The 19,141-nt window shown below is 35.4% G+C and overlaps 1 protein-coding gene across 1 annotated transcript in view; it reads left to right on the forward strand.

Moving 5' to 3' along the window:
* LOC116289550 (polycystin-1-like protein 2) overlaps positions 1-19,141 on the forward strand; it is a 38,617-nt gene that overhangs the window by 12,183 nt on the left and 7,293 nt on the right. Inside the window, exons 6-16 of the mRNA XM_089032003.1 lie at positions 990-1,383; positions 2,853-3,059; positions 4,384-4,566; positions 6,495-6,623; positions 6,863-7,057; positions 9,984-10,229; positions 12,231-12,491; positions 13,897-14,083; positions 15,275-15,513; positions 16,194-16,430; positions 16,735-18,609. Coding sequence (XP_088888129.1) covers positions 990-1,383; positions 2,853-3,059; positions 4,384-4,566; positions 6,495-6,623; positions 6,863-7,057; positions 9,984-10,229; positions 12,231-12,491; positions 13,897-14,083; positions 15,275-15,513; positions 16,194-16,430; positions 16,735-18,609 — 4,153 coding nt within the window. The remainder of the gene's footprint in view (positions 1-989; positions 1,384-2,852; positions 3,060-4,383; positions 4,567-6,494; positions 6,624-6,862; positions 7,058-9,983; positions 10,230-12,230; positions 12,492-13,896; positions 14,084-15,274; positions 15,514-16,193; positions 16,431-16,734; positions 18,610-19,141) is intronic.

Below are 19,141 nucleotides of genomic sequence, written 5' to 3' on the forward strand. Positions count from 1 at the left end.
CAGAATTCCAAGCGGCGTGGATTCGGCACCAGTCTTCCTTTGAATTTCAGAATGGGGAATAGGCACCAATAGGACGTTTGCATGATGGCATCATTTGTCTTCTACTACCAAGATGCTTCGCGAATTTTCTTTGTTATTTAGATTTTTATTCTCTCATGACTGAGAATAGTAAGAGAATTGGTGATAACTAACTGAACAAAAGAAAGTGTGCAAGGGAGTCTGGTAGTAGAGGTCAATGACGCCCTATTTCTACCAGAGAAAAGCAAGCTTTTTTGAGTGAAGATTCCTCTGTTGAGACATTGTTCAAAATTTAAAGGATGTTCTTACTCGGCAGCTAATGATAAAAAAAGCAAGCAACAGAGCTTTTGATCGACCTCTAACCAGTCCAAAGTCTTTATCAATCCTGTGAGTTCTGGCGCGCAGCTTCGTTCTCAGATCTAAACTGCACGATTGTATCAGTTGGCGGAAATTGATAGCTAAGGTCCCGGTTCATATCCGGCTTCTAACGTCGAATGATACTGTTTTTGTTTTTTGCCTCAACGCCAGAAAAACAGGGTGTGCAAGTACTTAGGTCAGCATGGTGATCATTAATTAGGGAGTGCCATACTAGGACCAAAGCCTTTTAGTACACACATTCACTGGCCAATTATGGTTATTTTGATTTTGATTCCCAAGGAAAAATCTCTTATTTCTAGTAAATATGTATCTTTAAAAGTAATTTATAAAATTCGAGTCCGGGACCACTTTCGGAATTTAATCAGACTCAAAAACCAAATATGTACTCAGTACTTTTTAAAACTAGAGAAAGAAAGTTCTGCGTAGAACAAACGTCCACTTCTTGTAATTAACTTCCATGGTGCAATGTTATCGTTTTTCGTAAAAAAATGCTTACCTGCGAAACGATTACACAATATTTTGGTCGATTGGAGCTTGTCTTATTTTTTCGTGGATTTGAATTCACTGATCAAAATGTCTAATTTATGTTTCAGCTGCCGAATCAACTGTGCATCAAAAGTCAATCCTTCATCTCGCATCAAAGTCATAACCAATTGTAGTGCACCAACAGAAGCTTGTAGTAAGCAACTTCGTTATCAGTGGTCGTTAAAAAAGAAAGGCGGAAAGGATTCTTGGATAGATGTATCAAACTTACAAGATAAATTTTCTACACCCCTTACCTCATCTGACGCAGTTATTAAGGAAGGCGTCCTTGATCCTGATCAAACATTCATGTTAACCGTCAACGTTAATGTAGATGACATCGGAGTTGTTCCTGGAATATCTTCCTACATATTCAAAACAAACTCGCCCCCTATGAAGGGAAGTTGCAGCATTTCGCCACTTTCAGGGACCGGTCTTGAGACTCAATTCGAGTTTGCCTGTCAGGTATGGAACAGTAAACTAATGCTCTTTTCATATAAATGTCACGATAAACTCAGCGAGATAAAAATTAGCAAGTCACAAGTACATAAGACTTTAAAAACCCCTTGCTGTGATTAATTCCACTATATTTTTCCCCTCTCCTTTCATTAATTATATAGAGAATAATACATGGTCGCGCGGAGATATGGAAGTTTATATCTTCGAGTGTTTAATTTGAACACGAGAAGATAACTTCCATACCTCAAAGCGGCCATGTATTTTTCTGTTTATTATATAAACCATAGCACTGTTTATTTTTTCGAAACAATGGAATTTTATTACATAAAACCGAGAATTTACAAATACAGTCTCTAGTAAACAAACCCAAATCAAGTTCAACTCTAGACTGTTCACCCTCGTAGGGTTGTTGGTTCATATTCCTCACTGTTTTTCTTTCTGACTGATAGCAAAAATTTGCACAAATACGAGTCGAGTTCTTGAGGTTCTCTTCAATCGGTCGAGTCTCCTTCTCAGTTGTGAGAAATAACTGAATGAGCGACAGGTCGTTCTTTGTTGTTTTTTTTGGTGTTTGCACTTTCCTCCTCCTCGATAAAATCTATGACGTCTTGTAAATCAAATGTGAAAAACCTTCCAGCCATGTCTTTGAACTTAATTTTCGATAATTTTAACAAAATTATCGATCCAGTGAGCAATCTTTGCTACCATATACGAGACAAAGCTGCCGGGCGCTGGGATTTTCCCGCGTCTGTGAGAGCAATGACGTCAAAGAATACTGAAAACTGATTGGATATAATTAACATGTGAAAATCATCGTATCATTGGAAAAAATTGCCCATACATTTGGAATATTTGCTCTTTTCGGTCTTTTTCCTCTCTTTCCAAAGCAAAAGGTAGTTCTTAAAAGTAAAGTTATATAGCACAAGTAAACTGCGTTACAAAACATCCTAATGACCCGTAAATCTTCCGTTCTTTCGCTAACTAATAGTTAGCGTGTTTTCGAGGCTACGAAACCTAAGAAACCATAAGAGGATGTTTACATGTGTTGAAATACGAAATTTCTCAGTTGTAGAAATCTTTGTAAACGACTATAGTTTATATAATAAAAATTGTTTACTTGCAAGCGTTTTTATTTTATTTTTTATTTTTTCAAAGTGTTGATAAAATTCAAACTGTTGAAAAAATGATTATCGAGCGTCCATGTCTACTTCTTTTCCATGCTATGTTTGAATGTTCTTTTATTTTTCTAACATCATAAGCTAAGCACCGCTTTTTCAATTCATCTTGCATAGCTTTGGTTCGAATATCTATCTATGTTTATTAGAAGCCTCCATTTAAGCCAGCTCCAACTGAATTGAACAGCACTGTCAAATTATTGCTTATAATATATGAATAATGTTTCTAGTCAGCTCCATAAAATTCATAATATTTTTACTATATATTTTTACTGACGATATTTTGTTCTCCTAAATAAGAACTGGCAGGATGATGATAAGCCTTTGACGTATCAATTCTACTACGTGACTGCACCGGGATTGACAAGTGTCATTTCATATGGACATGACCAACAAGTAAAAAGCAAGCTTCCTGTTGGCAAAAAAGAAGATGGCTACATAATCACGATAACATTTCTTATTATAGACTCGTTTTCGGCTTTTACGAAGAATGAAATAAAGGTCAAGGTAAATGAACTTAATTAAAAAGCACTTTGAGTATTTAGCTGATTCATTGACATTTATAGCACATCTGTACCAGCGTGTTACTTTTAAAGAGAGGTGTGAATTAAAATTTACCTATCTTTTCCATGTTTTGCAAAAACCAAAAATCGTTGACATACTACTATTACTTTATTTGTGCGCCATCTTAATACACCATTTAATACGAGTATGCTAACCCTCAGTTCACATGATAAAATGTATCTACCGATGAATCAGTTGTTACAATGACGCAAAATATTCTGTATTGGTACTGCAGAGTCTCTAACTTGGCTTGTGATATTTATTATATTATGAAAGTAGCAAAAACATTTTCATGAACTTTAATCATTACCTTGCTTCTGATTTGCCGAGGGCCCTCAGCCAATCCTTGATATCGTGTGAATTTGACATGATGAAATTAATGTATTATCTGTAGGTTTTACTGACTATTCACGTCAAGTTTATTCAAGGTCACCATGGACATTGAAATAAGTTTACTATTTCTTCGGAAGCACAACTAAATCCTTATTCTTAGTTTACAAAATGTATAATAAAATTATTATTGAATTATTATTATCGGTTTTTGCGTGGTGTTGAATATTACCAAGATCTCGGCTGTTTTATAAAATTGTTTATAACACGGCCTTAGTCTTGATAATTTACGATAAGATGTTCAACCTCATCCAATACTAAATTGCTTATTAGAAAAATTGGTTACTCATCGAGTAGAACGGCCTCGCGATTTATGGCATTAAACGTTTTACTTGAAATGGCTTTCATTACTGTCTTTCGTCACGGACTCATCCTTTTTTTTCCGGGAACCGATGAAAACTGGTAAAAATCGAAGGCTAGTTTTTGCATAAAAGGAATGAAATATTTTAATGAATGAATTATTTCAAAATTTTTTTAACTAACACATTTGGTTTTGTTATTCAGGGCCTAAATAGCCGAAATTTCACTATCCAATTTTCTTTATTTTGTTATTTTATTGCGGCAAAAACACGATTGTAGATACACGATGCTCAAGGGGTCAAAAAGTGGGATCTTGGGCTGAAAAAATTGCTTTTATTCTCAATAGAGAAAGGTCAGAAAGTCACAATGAGCAAAATAAGTGATCAGTAAAGTGAGCGATTAAGGCCGTCTATCACACTATGTGTCAAGTTGAATTAAAGTCATTTTTCCCGCGATTTTATTTTCACCTTTAAAGTTTTATCTAAATTGGGCTTCCTAGGCCTAAAGCCATAGGAGCTCCGCTTATAAGCATTGCCTAAATTTATTTTACTTGCAAATTTGAATTCCTTTGTGACAGGTTGAACCAATTAAACCTGGAGGCAGCAACAACATAAAAACGGCTGTGGATGAAGCGTCGAGTAACGTAGAGACGTTGCTTAAAACTGGTGATGTAAAGATGGCAACCCAATTAGCTAACGCAGCTCTTGAAACAATGTCAAATGCCAACCAAAGTGAAATTGATGAGAAAGAAAAAACTAAGGTATGCAGCAACCATATTCACATTTTGATTTCATATATTCTAAAAATATATAATATTATAATTTGAGTGTCACCAGAGAATCCACATGATAATAAAATGATATAGTTTTTCTTGGTAGCTATAATTTTTGCAAACTGCATATTATATAAGGATACCAATTACTATCACAGAAAGTTGAGCTATGATGAAAGATGCTCTAAGGAATTACTACTCACAGGAGGTTGGGCAAGGCATTACCACTTAAAGGAGGTTGAGCTATGTCGGACGTTGTTCTAAGGCCGTAGAATATTTAAATTTGAGTGTCACCAGAGAATCCGCATGATAATAAAATGATATAGTTTTTCTTAGTAGCTATAATTTTTGCAAACTGCATATTATATAAGGATACCAATTACCCTCACAGAAAGTTGAGCTATGATGGAAGTTGCTCTAAGGCAGTACCACTCACAGGAGGTTGAGCTATGATTGAAGTCACTGAGGCAGTACAGCTCACAGCTCACACGATTTTTTGAATGCCGCTTTCATCGATATTTCCTATCGCTTTTGATAACAAATGGGGTCATTTAGCTTCATATCAAAAAATCCATAACGTTAGAAAGAAAGTCACAATTTGATTCATACTCAATAAGGACAGTGTCTATATCCGTACCTATATTCTAGCTACTAAAAATATTGATTCCACTAAATTAAAGTCCCGATTTTGAGGGTATAAAGTTGACACGCTGGAAATAACAGTTAAAGTCCATGAAAATATTCATCGCGTAATATTTGGAAAAGGTTCTCATACATTTTTCTTTTATATTACAATATGTTGGGAGCCTTGATGAATACTATCGACTGGTGCAAGTCGCTTTGAAAGTTTAGGTCTAGTTTTCGAGAACATAAGCGGTAAACTATTTCTACTATGTCATCATTACGTCATTATGAAAAGGCCGCTTTAAACTAATTTATAATTTTTGAAACCTTTAATCCTTTTCTTACATTGTGTGAAAAGTGCTTAGAGATCGAGTTATTCAAGACGAAGTTGTAGCCGTTTCAATGCGGCTAGGTGTGCCAGACAAAAACTACCTAGAGCCTCCTTAAGAGAATTGTTTTTTGTGGGAGAGAAGAACGCTGGGATTGACTGTCATCAATTCCAAGACATTTATAAGACTGTTTTAAAACAACCTAACGCGAGTTAGCTAGTTTTTTGGCAAAGACCATTGGTAAATGGTCGACACGTCTAGTTGTCGCTACCACGTTATAGTGTGGTTCGGACCTTGAGTCAAATCAATTACAACGTCGAAGTCCTTTCGAGACAGCGGGTGGTAGATCTGGGAGCAACCTTATTTATACTCGCTCTGTAAGGAACTGGTGCCAACACAGGTAGCCCAAGCTTGGTTTCTGTAGTGTCCTATTATAAGGAAATGTATGGAGATTCATCAAAAATTTCAATAAAATCATTGAAACGTGAAATAAAGCCTCGAAATTTCACCTGATCATTGAGAAATAGCACTTCTTTGGCTCTGCGTGGTTATTTTTTGAATTTAGCCCGTTTTAAGATTTTCCCTCCCACCAGCGTGGGAAAAAATCTTAAAACGGGCTAAATTCAAAAAATAACCACGCAGAGCCAAAGAAGTGCTATTTCTCAATGATCGGGTAAAATTTTGGGGCTTTATTTCACGTTTCAATGATTTTATTGAAATTTTTGATGAATCTCCATACATTTCCTTATAATAGGACACCACAGAAACCAAGCTTGGGCTACCTGTGGTGCCAATAGATAAAATTATTGCAGTATTGAACATGTAGTGGTAAAATCTGCGGCGTGTGCGTCTGAAAAGATCAAATACCTTTATTTTGTTTTAAAAACAATATATGATATGAAAAATAACATGAATACCAATGTGACATTCTACACAATTAACGACTTTGAACATTTATTTCAGCTGATTGATAGAATAATAAATCAAATGACCTTAAACGTCAAAGTTGAAAACCTTCAAACTTTAACTCAGATCACATCGGTCATCGGCCGCGCAACAACAAACCCCGATGAAGTTTCTTTAGAAACACAGGTAAATACTATCATAATGCACTCATAATGAAAACTGAATGGAACTTGGTAAAGTAAGTTGGTAAAGTAATATTATATAGACTGTGCTATATTTTTATCACGACCCTAACTGTTGCTTCATGCAATAGTGGCCAAATTAAACAACAGAATGCAATATTCAGTAAAAGGCTGCAAAAAGTCTTTGTTTGTTGCTCCCAAAACCCTTTTGCTCGTTAATGGTTTACAATTTTATTTTAAAAGAATGAAACCATCAAGTCATTAAAGGAGATGACTTATCTTTTGGTTGAAAAGTCAAAGGACCAAAGTGCTGCAGAAGACAATCTAATAGACGCTAGCGGTGAAAACCTTGCACTGAGTCTTGGCAACATGATGAAATCGGCTTCTAAGAAAGCAGACGTAAACAAAGAAAAGCATGATTCCAAACAGCTCAAACAGGTGCATATAATTAACGATTTTCCTTTTTATTGACCTGATGGAAAATGAAGCGGAGTAAAACGAAGAGAGAAAAAAACGATGGAAAACGTAATGACAAGCGAGAGTGAAATAGAAAGACTAGCCGTGTTGAGTCAAATGACTACGCCAGCAAACACAAACAAAGAAATACAACTAATTGAAAGAACGTAGTCGGGTCCGAGAAGGTCATATCATCGAAGCTAAGATCGAAAAGGATTTTGGGTACTCCGAAATTTGTATTATATTTGCATTTATTATACGACCGTGCGCTTTTCAGTGCAAATAAAGGCCAAAACGAGTGCAAATATGAGACCGTATTACATGGTTTGGAATTCCACATTACACGGTTTTCAAACTGGTTTTAACCAGTTTAGCGCTCACGCGCACACATACGCAAGCGTATGGGAAAAATGAACGACGACGCTTTTAAAAACCTGGTATGCGACATAGATTTTTCGGATGAAGACCTTCCAAATTTCACACTTGATGGAAAAATTAACGAGAACACAGAACCACAACCACAACAGCAGCAATTGGATGCTGGCGAGAGAAAACTAAAACCAAAACACAGTGAAAAAGACGGCGTCTGACCTCAAGATTTTCCAGAGATGGCGTGTCGACGTTGCCAAAGACTCTCGAGACATTCTTGAAGTGCTAGTATAAGAGCTGGATCAATTTCTCTCGCTTTTTTTCATAAAAATCAGAAAATCAGATAGCAGTGACTTTGAGCCTTTTAAGCGACCAAAAACCAAGCATGTCCAAGAGTGATGAAGCCAGCACCGAATTCCACGAGGCAGAAAAAAATCAAACTTTACGCTTCATTTTGGCTGGTTTATCTTTTTGAACGACGCTTTCGTTTTTCACTTGCCATTAGGAATATTTCCCTTCAGTTTTGACAGTTTAGGCAATCAATTTTTAATCGCTTCATCATATTTTATGGAACTTTTTTGTTATTTGACTAAATTTCAAAAACTAACAACTCTTTTTCCCCTACCGAACATTTGAAGGGTTTTTCTCACGAGAGCCAATAGAAAAACAGATTATTTTACGAGAACCAATCAGGTTGAAGAAATCGTCATTTGTTTTTTCGTTTTTTCGTTCTGAAAAGCTTTGTAAAAAGCTAAATGATTTTTGGTCGTGTAATAAATAATTTATTACAATTTATAAGTATTGTGTACGCGTGTGCATTTTTACTCGTCATTTTGTATTCATGTTGACTCTTGCCCTACGGGCTCGTCAAAATACTAAAATGACTCGTAAAAATAAACACCCGTATTACACAACTTTCTGTGTAATAACCTTTTTATATACATGTAAAAATGCACAGTAGAGCAAAGTCGGTCGACCAAGATTAACAACATGCCAAAGCCATGATGCATAAAATGTGCACAGGAAGGGAAAACTGCAATACGCATGAAATTAGCATAATTGTTTGTCTTCCCATGCTTCCCTTCGGTCTTAGCTTTGATGGTATAACCTTTTCAATGTTTTCAATGGTGACTATAGTAATGTAAATGCTGTTTTGGGGAATTTGTTTTTAACCTATTTTTTTATAAACTACTAAAAATCAACTAACAAATCAAAGGTTAATGTCATACAATGAAATGTGGCCAATATAACTGTCACGTGACCAGGAGGTTTGTAAGCCCTAATGTGGCTGACTATTCTGGTAAATAAACACAAAATTCAAAATGCAAAATTGAAACGTTGTCTTATTACAGTATGTTACTACCCGTAATATTCATCGTCCAATTGAAACTCTTTAAACCTGAAATTTAATGCTGATTTCAAAAATGCAAAGAAAACTGGGGTGTCCCGAGCTTGTTTTTACAATTTGTACAATTTTGGAAGAAAAATAGCGAAAATCAAGCTCTGTACAAACAAAAACAAAAAACAAAAAAAAAACAAAAAAAAAAAAAACGTAACATACGCTATATTTATAAAATAATGATAAAAGTCGTTTTAATAAACGATTGTAGACAATGGAAAAACTTTATTTGTTCGTTCAGGTTTTACGGTGTGCAAGTTATCGTAAAAATTGAAAAAAATTGGAAAAAATTGCCCATACATTTGGAATATTTGCTCTTTTCGGTCTTTTTCCTCTCTTTCCAAAGCAAAAGGTCGTTCTTAAAAGTAAAGTTATATAGCACAAGTAAATTGCTTGACAAAACATCCTAAATAACTCGTAAATCTTCTGTCCTTTCGCTAACTACCGTGGTTAGCGTGTCTTCGAGGCTACGAAACCTAAGTAACCATAAGAGGCAAATGTATAGGCCAAGAGATAGTATGAGCTTATAAAATCAACAAAAATACGGTTCTAAATTTTATCAAATTGCTATGAATTATATACCAAAATGTTCAGGAAAGCCCGGGGTTTTCAAATCCACTTCTGTTTTTTTTTTGACAGTTTCTGTTTTATTTTTAAGGAGAGACGATTTTCTAGCTTGACCTCGGTTATGTCATGCATTTTCTCTTGTAAAATACATCCAATAGCGTACATTCAACTCAAAAAGTACGGTGGTTTTTTTCAATAGAATTCAATCTAAACCATATCATACAGTCCTTGAATAGTTGAATAAACTGAATCCACTTCTGTTTTTTGCCTAGATAGTCATTATTGTGAGAAAAGATCCAAAAACCGTGTTTTTGAGACATAATTTGTATGGGCTCACAAGCGTACTCAAGAACTTGAATGTAAACAATATATTTCAACTCAAAACTTTCAATAAGACATTCAAGAAATAAAATTTAAAGAACACTGAGATAATAAACGGTAACGATAAATCTAAGTTTGTGAAGAAAAATTAATATTATTGTTATTAAATTACTTAGTTAGAAAGAAGGAAGGGCTCTTGGTACGAGATTGTGTAATCAACATATCAATTATCAACTATAATTTAACCCACAGAACATTGATGTTACGGAGGACGCAGTACTTCTTGTAGACAATGTTGGAAAAAGTCTGTTGAAGAGAAAGGTCATTGGTGAAAGCCTCAGCGTAGTTAGGACATCATCATTATCGATGGTTCTCGGGAGACAAAAACCTCAAGATGTGAAAGCCATGAAAATAGAAGAAGGAGGAACAAGTTTTGTGTTACCACCTGGCAATGTTCTTGATTCAGCCGTAGCAAATTTTAAATTTATCGATTGTCAGGTCAGCTAACAGCTCAGTCTAAACATCTAGACTAAATGAGCAAAAGACTGGACGAGTTTTGATCTTATTAGAAAAAAAACTTTTGTCATCTGATAATGCACCTCAATATAAGTACGTCTGTGAAATTTGAACGCGTTTCGTTAAAAAAGAACCAGTGAGTTTACAACTTTTAAAAAGTGTGAAAATTTTTTTGAAAATGTATGGTTACATGGAACACTTGTTAAACGTACATTCTTTGTAAATTTTTCACACTTTTGAAAGCCTATAACTCTCTGGTTCTTTTTTAACGAAACGCGTCCAAATTTCACATACTTACTTATGTTGAGGTGCATTATCAGATGACAAAAACTCTTTTGCTAATTAGATTAAAATTCAAAACTCGCCCCAGTCGTTTGCTCCTCTCTAAAGTGGTCAATGAGCTATTGAAAGGTCCAGCCACAAGCTAAACACTCAATTTGATAATTTATATTATGCTCCTGTCGATAGAATTGAATTAATACACATTGCTTTTATCAAAGTGGTTAGCCTGTGAATGTACAGCAATGGTGAATGAATTTCTTTATTAAATTATGTTTGATAAAAGAACTATGGATTTTTTTAGGTTGGGCTTAATGTTTTCCCATTTTATTGATCACGTGTTTCTAGAATATCATTTTTTTGTTTAACGGTTGTGCAAGATACATGAATGCAAACGCAATTGAAAATGGTAAACATTACTTCTAAGCTCAACTTAACAAATAGACATCAGTTTTTTATGTGTCTGTCCACTTGTTGACGATAAATTGCGTCATCACATCGTCAAAGTAGTGTGGATCCACGAGGCGTAGCCGACATACCACTTTGACGATGTGATAACGAAATTTATCGTCAATAAGAGAACAGACGCATAAAAAACTGATGTCTTTTTGTTTATTACAATAGCAAAACCGATAAAACTTCTCATTTTTAGCGATCAAAACAACCAACGGAAAGAGCGCGCATTCGTTGACGTCAGCTTTATCTGTCTGTCCTCTTATTGATGAAAAAAAAAAAAAAAAAAAAAAAACGCGCGAGAAATTGGTAAGTTATTGTAAAAAGTCTTATTGATGATTACTTTCCAATATCATCTTCAATGAATGTTTAGTAATCACTTATTATAGAATATGTAATGATGAAAAGAAAAATTATACACCGTGAAAAAGATGAAAAAACTTAATGACGTTTCGGACGCCAGTTCATATTCACCTATTGGGCACTCTTAGTCCCAACGGGATTAATGAACGCTTTACTTTCAACTAACCAGCTTTTCTTTTGTCTTTTGATTGTTTGTTTTTGTTTCCTTGCCTACCTTGCTCTCATTGGTTTCTTTTGTCTTATTCTATCATATATTCACTCCTTTCTACCACTTCTTTCTCTTTTACTCCGACGAAGGACTAGCGTCCGAAACGTCATTAAGTTTTTTCATCTTTTTCACGGTGTATAATTTACCTTTTCATCATTACTGTTTCATTAGAAACACCGACGCAGCTCACACTAGTTTTTAGCTAGTTACATCTTCTTATTATAGAATATGTTCTGCAATGGATCGATTGATGAAATTCTCAATTGGCCACTTTAGAAACGAGTTAAGAGCTGGGAACGAGATTTCAAATCAACCTAGTTAAAAAATAAACACCATAACAAGAAAGAGTACATCGAAATTAGTAAATGTCTGGAGCTTCAACATTTTGAGTTTGCTACCTTTTGTGTATAGCAACCTCCCAAACAAACCAAAAATTACAAAGAAATTTATGGTTACTGGGGATGCTTGTCCCTACTAAACAAATATTTCTTTTGTAATTGTTTGTTTTTGATTGCTTATAATTTAGCTGTTACTTAGCCAAGCAAAGCCATACTGCAGAGACCTTTAAGTTTAATGTTCCCTTTCTCGTCATGGTATAATATTTTCGTAATAAGATTAATTATCAATAACTTCACTCGTTACTAATGTGGCCAATAACGTGTTATATTTTATTTCTGCAGATGACATACACAAAGTTCAATCCTTTTACATGGGACAGCTCAGTAAATCTTGCAGATTCAAAGGTTTCAAGCCTAGTATTAAGGAATGACCAGGGTGGTGATATAACTATTCACCAACTGGCAGAAGATATACAAATTTCAATCCCACGGTCATATCCTTCAACTAGCCCTTTACCTCAGGAACATTCTTTCTTAAAACCAAACCAAATACGAAATTATAAGTTTTTGGTCGACTATCCAGGCAAAGCATTGGAGCTTCAGGTTGGTTATAATTTTAAGACGTTTTTATCTATTTCTTTAATATCACATTTTCTATATTTTCTTTATAAGTAGATGTTTTCTTGTGAACATGGGTTTATCCAAAACATTGCACATGATCGACACGTAATCAAGCTTTTAAACTAAATACAAGTACTGTTTAATAAACAAATATTAATGATTCTTTGAGTTTAAAACCAGGACGCATAGCCGATTGGTTTTAAAATAGATAAAACACGTGCATGCAAGTTTATCGCATGCTCAAAAACCCTCTCAAGTGAATAGTGAAAATATGTTAAGGTGGATCCAAAATAATTCAGAGCGAATTTTGGACGGTTTATTTCTCGCTCGCTTCGCAAAACTAGTGCATCAATCTAACTGGATTTTTCATATAATGTGCTTTGTTTATTCCCATTTTAACAGTGTATTTTATATTAAGATTGTTTAATTGTTTAGCCGATTACGGCCGAAAATCAAACCGGAAGTGATCGCAAAAAGATTCATAAGATCAACGCTTTCTTTAAAAAAAATGATATAACCTAGATTCTAAGGAGTTTTGTTCGAATAAGCTCATAAAATGTATAGAGTCCTGTGCAAAATTTGAGGGTTTTGCCCTCTTGAAGTTCAAAACGTGTATGGTTCTTCAATATTAAGCGTGATTTTTCAGCGGTTTTTGAGAGCGCGTACATCGTGGGCTGGCTCAAATCGAACGTGCAAAAATAGTCAGCCACCTTAAGAGCAAATTATTCACAAGAGTCAACTGCAATGTAAAGAATGTGCAGCTTGAACCATATCAATGTTATGAAATCCTACGGACTTTTAACGGCATGTATGAAAAGCTAACTTATTAACGAAGCTAAAATGTATCAATGAGTCTGGGTTGATCAAAAACAGCGGTATCATCCACGAGAAAGAGGACTGGTCAAGTTTGTTCAAAGGCTTTAACAGCCATTAATTTTTAGATAATTTCTAAGTGATGAGCGGTCCCTGAAATTATACAGAAACGACATAAGACTATAAAGTACCATTTGGAAAATCAGAGAGCTAGAGCATGACGTAACGAATGGAAACAACATTCCAGCTGATCTAAAATAATGATATAGAAATGACGCCCCCGTAAAAATAAGGTGTCAAGAAGCACGTTAAAACTGACCATGAATAAAAACCTGTTCATCAATAGCAATAAAAATATAAAACTCCTTAGTTATTGTGTTACTGTTATCAACATCTTATTAGCCCTGCTATTGTTTCATATGGTGGCCTGGAAATCCATAATCTCAAGTGACACCTCAGTTTTGCAAATTTTCTCGATTATATGATTAAATAACATTTTTTTCTTAGATCAGCAGGCTTTTCCAGCGATTTGCCTAGACATCATGTTGAAATAATGTTTGTGTGTTTCCAACAGATCTTCACGGTTCAGAATTCGCCAATAAAGATTCTCGTGAAACGTTCGAACAAACCATCAAAAAGTAACAAAGACTTTATGGAACTCGTTTCCGATCTTCCACGTTGTTTACCAGATCGAATTTTCAAGGCGTGTAAAAAGGAAAATGGTGGCATATTTTTGTCATCACTCTTACTTGAAAAACAAGGTAATCCATTGTCACGTAGCTATATTTTATATATATTAATTGGACAGGTTTTTTGTTAATAATACACATGGGAAATGACATAATTATATTATAATTTATTCATTTGCGCTATCCATGCAGTCGGTTTAGAATGCCAAACGCGTATTAGAAACAGTGGATGATGCCATAATCGAAAAAACAACTCACTTCAAAGCACGATTTAATCCTCTTTTAAACCTCTAACTTCACAAAAAACTTAAATAAAATGATCCCTACGATGGGGGATTCAATTTTTTCAAATTCTTTTTTCTCATCCTCTACCATGTTATGTCAAGGTTCTTACCTGCGTAGGACTCGGTCGAGAACGAATTTCGACCTTACTACTCTCCCGCACAGGATTTTTTAATCAATTTTTATACTCTTTCGTATATTACGGAGGACATTATCTGGTCCTCGAATTTTAAAAAAAGAATCAATTATTTAATTTTTCCGATGTTATTTTCAGCACTCACTTTAATCTAAATTGGGCTCCCTGTGATGGAAACTCGTGAATAAAAACGTAAAAAGATTCATTATGTCAGGTGTTATATCCGCCGAGAAAACTCGACTTGAAAATTGAAAAATTTACAAACGCTTGTATGTCTGGGGGTATACACTACTTAGTGGGTGTTACACAGCGCAATTTCATCCTGAAACTTGTTCGCCACACAAAGTAGAAAGCAGTACTACTTTTCGTGAAACTATCTACCGACTAAAGTTTTACAAAGCCTAAATTGCGCCATGTATCAGTCCTGTGAAACTTGAATCCAACGCTGTTGCACAAAAGTTTCAGCTAAAAGTTTCAACGTGTAACAGGGCTTTGATAGTCGTTTTCTATTTTTGATGAAAATTACTTATATAATCAAAAACAAAAACAAAAAAGTAAGAAAAGAAAGACCTAAAACATTTAAATCGTCCTTGATTTTAATTCTTTATCCAAAAAGACAGATAAATGTATTGGCTTCGACAATTAGATATTATCCCATGTTAAGAGCTTGACTGATCGTTTTATTCCCAAGTTTCCATCACAGGGAGCCCAATTTAGATTAAAGTAAATGGTGAAAATAACGTCGGTAATTTGAAAACTCGATAGTGGTATATTGACGAAAATCCCGCTTTTCATGTATTACTGAATTAGGCAATTATGCAACACACTTGCGTCTTTCTTTAAAGGTGTATACTACGTAGGAATTTTGTTAGATAGCAATCCACATTCACGAAAAAAACGTTCCTGTTTTGGTCATGGACGTCAGAAACGATCTTGTGTTGAGCCCAAAGATGCGCCAAAACCGGAAAACATGACAGTTATTCCTCGATACGACCCCAAAACTGATGTTAACTACTCGGTATCTACTCAGCAATATACCTGTTTGTTTTGGGATAAAACAAAGTGGACAAGCAAAGGCTGCAAGGTAAGAGTAAATCAGATTTGCTAACAAACTAACGCCCCCTTCTTCCCCTGAGCGAAGGCAATCCGGAATCCAATCTTGAACGAATCAATTTCTTTCGAACATGGCTTTAGCACAATTCTAGGCCAAATGTCATGTTGATATCATTTGTGAGGAGACGTACTAGGAGACGTACGTTTTGCAAAGGAATCTCAAGATGGGCGTATAGACTAGTTTCAATTCGTCCATGTGAAAGAGCTGGCGGGTTGATTTGGGCTCTCAGGCTTCTTTGCCCGTGGTGTAGCAACAGCTTGTGACAGTGTCTTTTAGCATTGAGGTTAACGGTATAAAAGCTAGGCAGGGGAGAAGTGGTGACAAGGAATCTCCATGGAAAATCCCGCAGTCGATACTTGTTGAACTTGTTTTTCCAATTATCCTGTCTTGTAGTGCATAATAATGCGTTTCTTTCAGGTTTTATGCATAGTCTTAACGTAGAAAACGAATCAGTGATGAAGCCAATAGCAACTTGTAGATCTGCAAGGCTTTTACCATCCATGGATGGAAGACAATATTCAATCCTTTTTTGTAGTCTATCCCTGACTACTGTAATAAGCCTTTCCCCCCCCCACATCATCCAAAGGAGATTTTTAAAATCTCCATTGGAAACTATTATTTGCTAAATTGTATACTATTGAACTTTTCAGGCAGGATCCAACTCCAGTTTGGAAGCACTTCATTGTCTTTGCAACCATTTGACATCATTTGGCGGAAGTCTGTTAGTTGCACCTAATCCTATCGATTTTGATGTGGTCTTGCTCGAGCTTTTAAGACTCGACGAGACAGGAAATGTTGCAGTATTGAGCACTATTGTGGTTTTTCTTTTAATCTATCTGGTGACTGCTGTCATCGCTAGACGAGAAGATCGACGTGACACAACAAAGGTAATTTCTTTAAATAGGTTTTTTAAAAATTCAAAACCTTCATTCTTGTCCAGCTTTTGTTGCCTATGCAGCTTATATGTGAAATGAGATATAAACCTAACTAACTTTAATAGTAAATCATAACGTACAAAGCAAATAGGTTCGATGCATTAATACTTTTAAGCCCCAGTTTATTTTGCGTCTATCATAATGTTTTGAAAATAAAGATCTTTTCTTGAAGTAATTTTAATGCAGCTTATACAGTATGTGAAAGGAAAGTGGCAACCGATAGCAAAATAGCTTTCTATATTGTTGCATATTTCAGTTTGGTCCACCATTACAAGTGAATGTAAATGAGAGTGCTGGATACAACTACGAGATGACTGTTATCACAGGTATATGGAGAAATTGTGGGACAACTGCCAACGTAGTCATAGAAATACAGGGAAACCAAGCGAAAAGTAATGGTATTATTTTATCGAGAGACATGGAACCGTCGCGTCTTATGTTAGCAAGTGGCAATGCAGACAAATTCATTATCACCTTACCTGAATGCTTGGGTTCTATTGATTATCTGAACGTTTGGCATGACAATAGTGGATCAAGCCCTTCTTGGTTCTTGGAGGAAATTATCATTAAAGACATACAAAGGGACATTTCGTGGCTATTTTTGCACAGGGATTGGTTTGCTCTAGAAAAAGGAGATGGAAGAATAAATAAGGTGCTTCTCCCGACATCACCATTACAAATGCAATCATTTCAGTATAAGTTTAATTATCAAACTTCTAAAAAAATTACCGAAGATCATATCTGGTTGTCCGTGTTTACTAAACCCCCACACAGTAACTTTACACGTCTTCAAAGAGCTACGTGTTGCTTATGTGTATTGTTCTCTACGATGGTTGTGAACGCAATGTTTTATAAGCTTGAAAAAACCCCAGATCCCGGAGTGCAGATAGGTCCGTTGAAATTCAACTCAAGGCAAATAGTTGTTGGGGTCTACAGCAGTTTGATCGTTGTTCCTGTTGGATTATTAATTGTATTCATGTTTCGGAACAGTCGTACAAAAAATGCTGTGAGGAAACATAGAAGTACGGGATTTAAACAAATGATATATAACTATATATGCTGTGATATTGGTGGCTGTACTGAAAACAAGATTGACCGAGTATATGACAAGAAGGAATGCTTAGTAACAAGTGATCAAATAAGCCATTTTGAAACAGATGAATTTGAAACGAATTATGATAATAATGCGTGTGAAACAGGTATTCGTGATGATACAAGAACGGCCAGTTCCGTCATTTTACAACAACCTCTATTTTCGGAAAATGAACAAAACATTACATGTTTTTCATCCGAGGATTGGAGAGGTAAGAAACAAGCTGATGGAAGCCAAGAATATAAAACGTTCGTAGCTGGTATCAACAATAAAAATTCATCTGAAATGACCATTTTGAGAGAGAATGATTCTCCTAAATCCCGAAGACCCAGCATCAATTATAAAATCGATAAACAGGACTGCACATCACTTATGACCGAAGGTACGGCAGTAGTCACTTTAAATGAAGAACGAATACTTGAACAGGAAGATCACCTGACTTCCAGCACAACAGTCAAATCATCGTACAATGATTTAGCTCGAAACATTTTCTTTTTTAAACAGAAGTCAGTGAAAGACCGCTTTTGGTTACCACATGGTTTTATTTATGTCTCATGGCTGCTGTGCTTTGTAACAATTCTTGTTTCGGCATCCTTTACGTTTATATACAGTCTGCAATGGGGCAAGGATATTGCAAATCGTTGGCTTTCTTCGATGCTTGTGTCATTTACTGAAGATCTATTTGTCGTTCAACCCGTTAAAATATGCATAACTGCAGTCTTTATGGCCATATTTTTTCAAAATAAAAACAAGACAAACGAATCCAGCGGAAAAATATCAACAAAGTCCTCAAGAACAACTCAAGTTGCTTCTAAGACTCATATGGAAAGGAATGATACGAAATTTCCAGAGGAGAGTGAGCTCAAAAAAGCAAAGGACTACCAAGTAAAGGAGGAAAAGATGTTTTCATTTGTACGCGAAGCCTTCTTATTCGGTGCATTCCTAACGCTTCTGACAATAGTTTGCTATGGCAACCGCAGTTACTTTGGTTACGAAATGACTAAAACAGTGAAAAACGAGTTCAGCAACTTTTCAAAGGTGAATATTTACAGTGCAACGCGCCTAACCGTGGCCACACCCAACTTATTTTTTTACTAGGTAGCCAATTAGACAGCGAGAATTAACAGTGCATTTGCACGTGAAATCACTTAGAGTGACCACAAATATTTAAACTTTTTTCGACAAAAACTTGAATAAATGGCCTTTTGCTTTTTGGTCCTTTTGCTGGCTAATACTGGATACTATCGTAAAAGTTCTTTTACTTGATTGAAACACTTGACAGGAAAGGATTAACGGCCTTAGCAAAAAATAAGTTGGGTGGCCACGGTTAGACGTGTCGCACTGCAAAATATGTAAAAAAGTTTTTACAATAACTTAGACATTTCTTACGCGCTGATTGGTTATTTATTTATCATCAATAAGAGGACAGACATACAGATGAAGCTCAACGAGCGTCAACGAGCGCGCGCTCTTTCCGTTGGTTGTTTTGATCATAAAAAATAGGACTAAAACGAGAAGTTTTTGTCGTAATTGTTATTGTAAAATTAACAAATTGAAATCAGTTTTTAAT

The sequence above is a fragment of the Actinia tenebrosa genome, unplaced genomic scaffold, assembly GCF_029948245.1.
Source record: "Actinia tenebrosa isolate PJP-AT-01 unplaced genomic scaffold, QUT_ActTen_1.0 PGA_scaffold17__23_contigs__length_9995812, whole genome shotgun sequence".
In the NCBI taxonomy this organism is placed as follows: Eukaryota; Metazoa; Cnidaria; class Anthozoa; order Actiniaria; family Actiniidae; genus Actinia; species Actinia tenebrosa.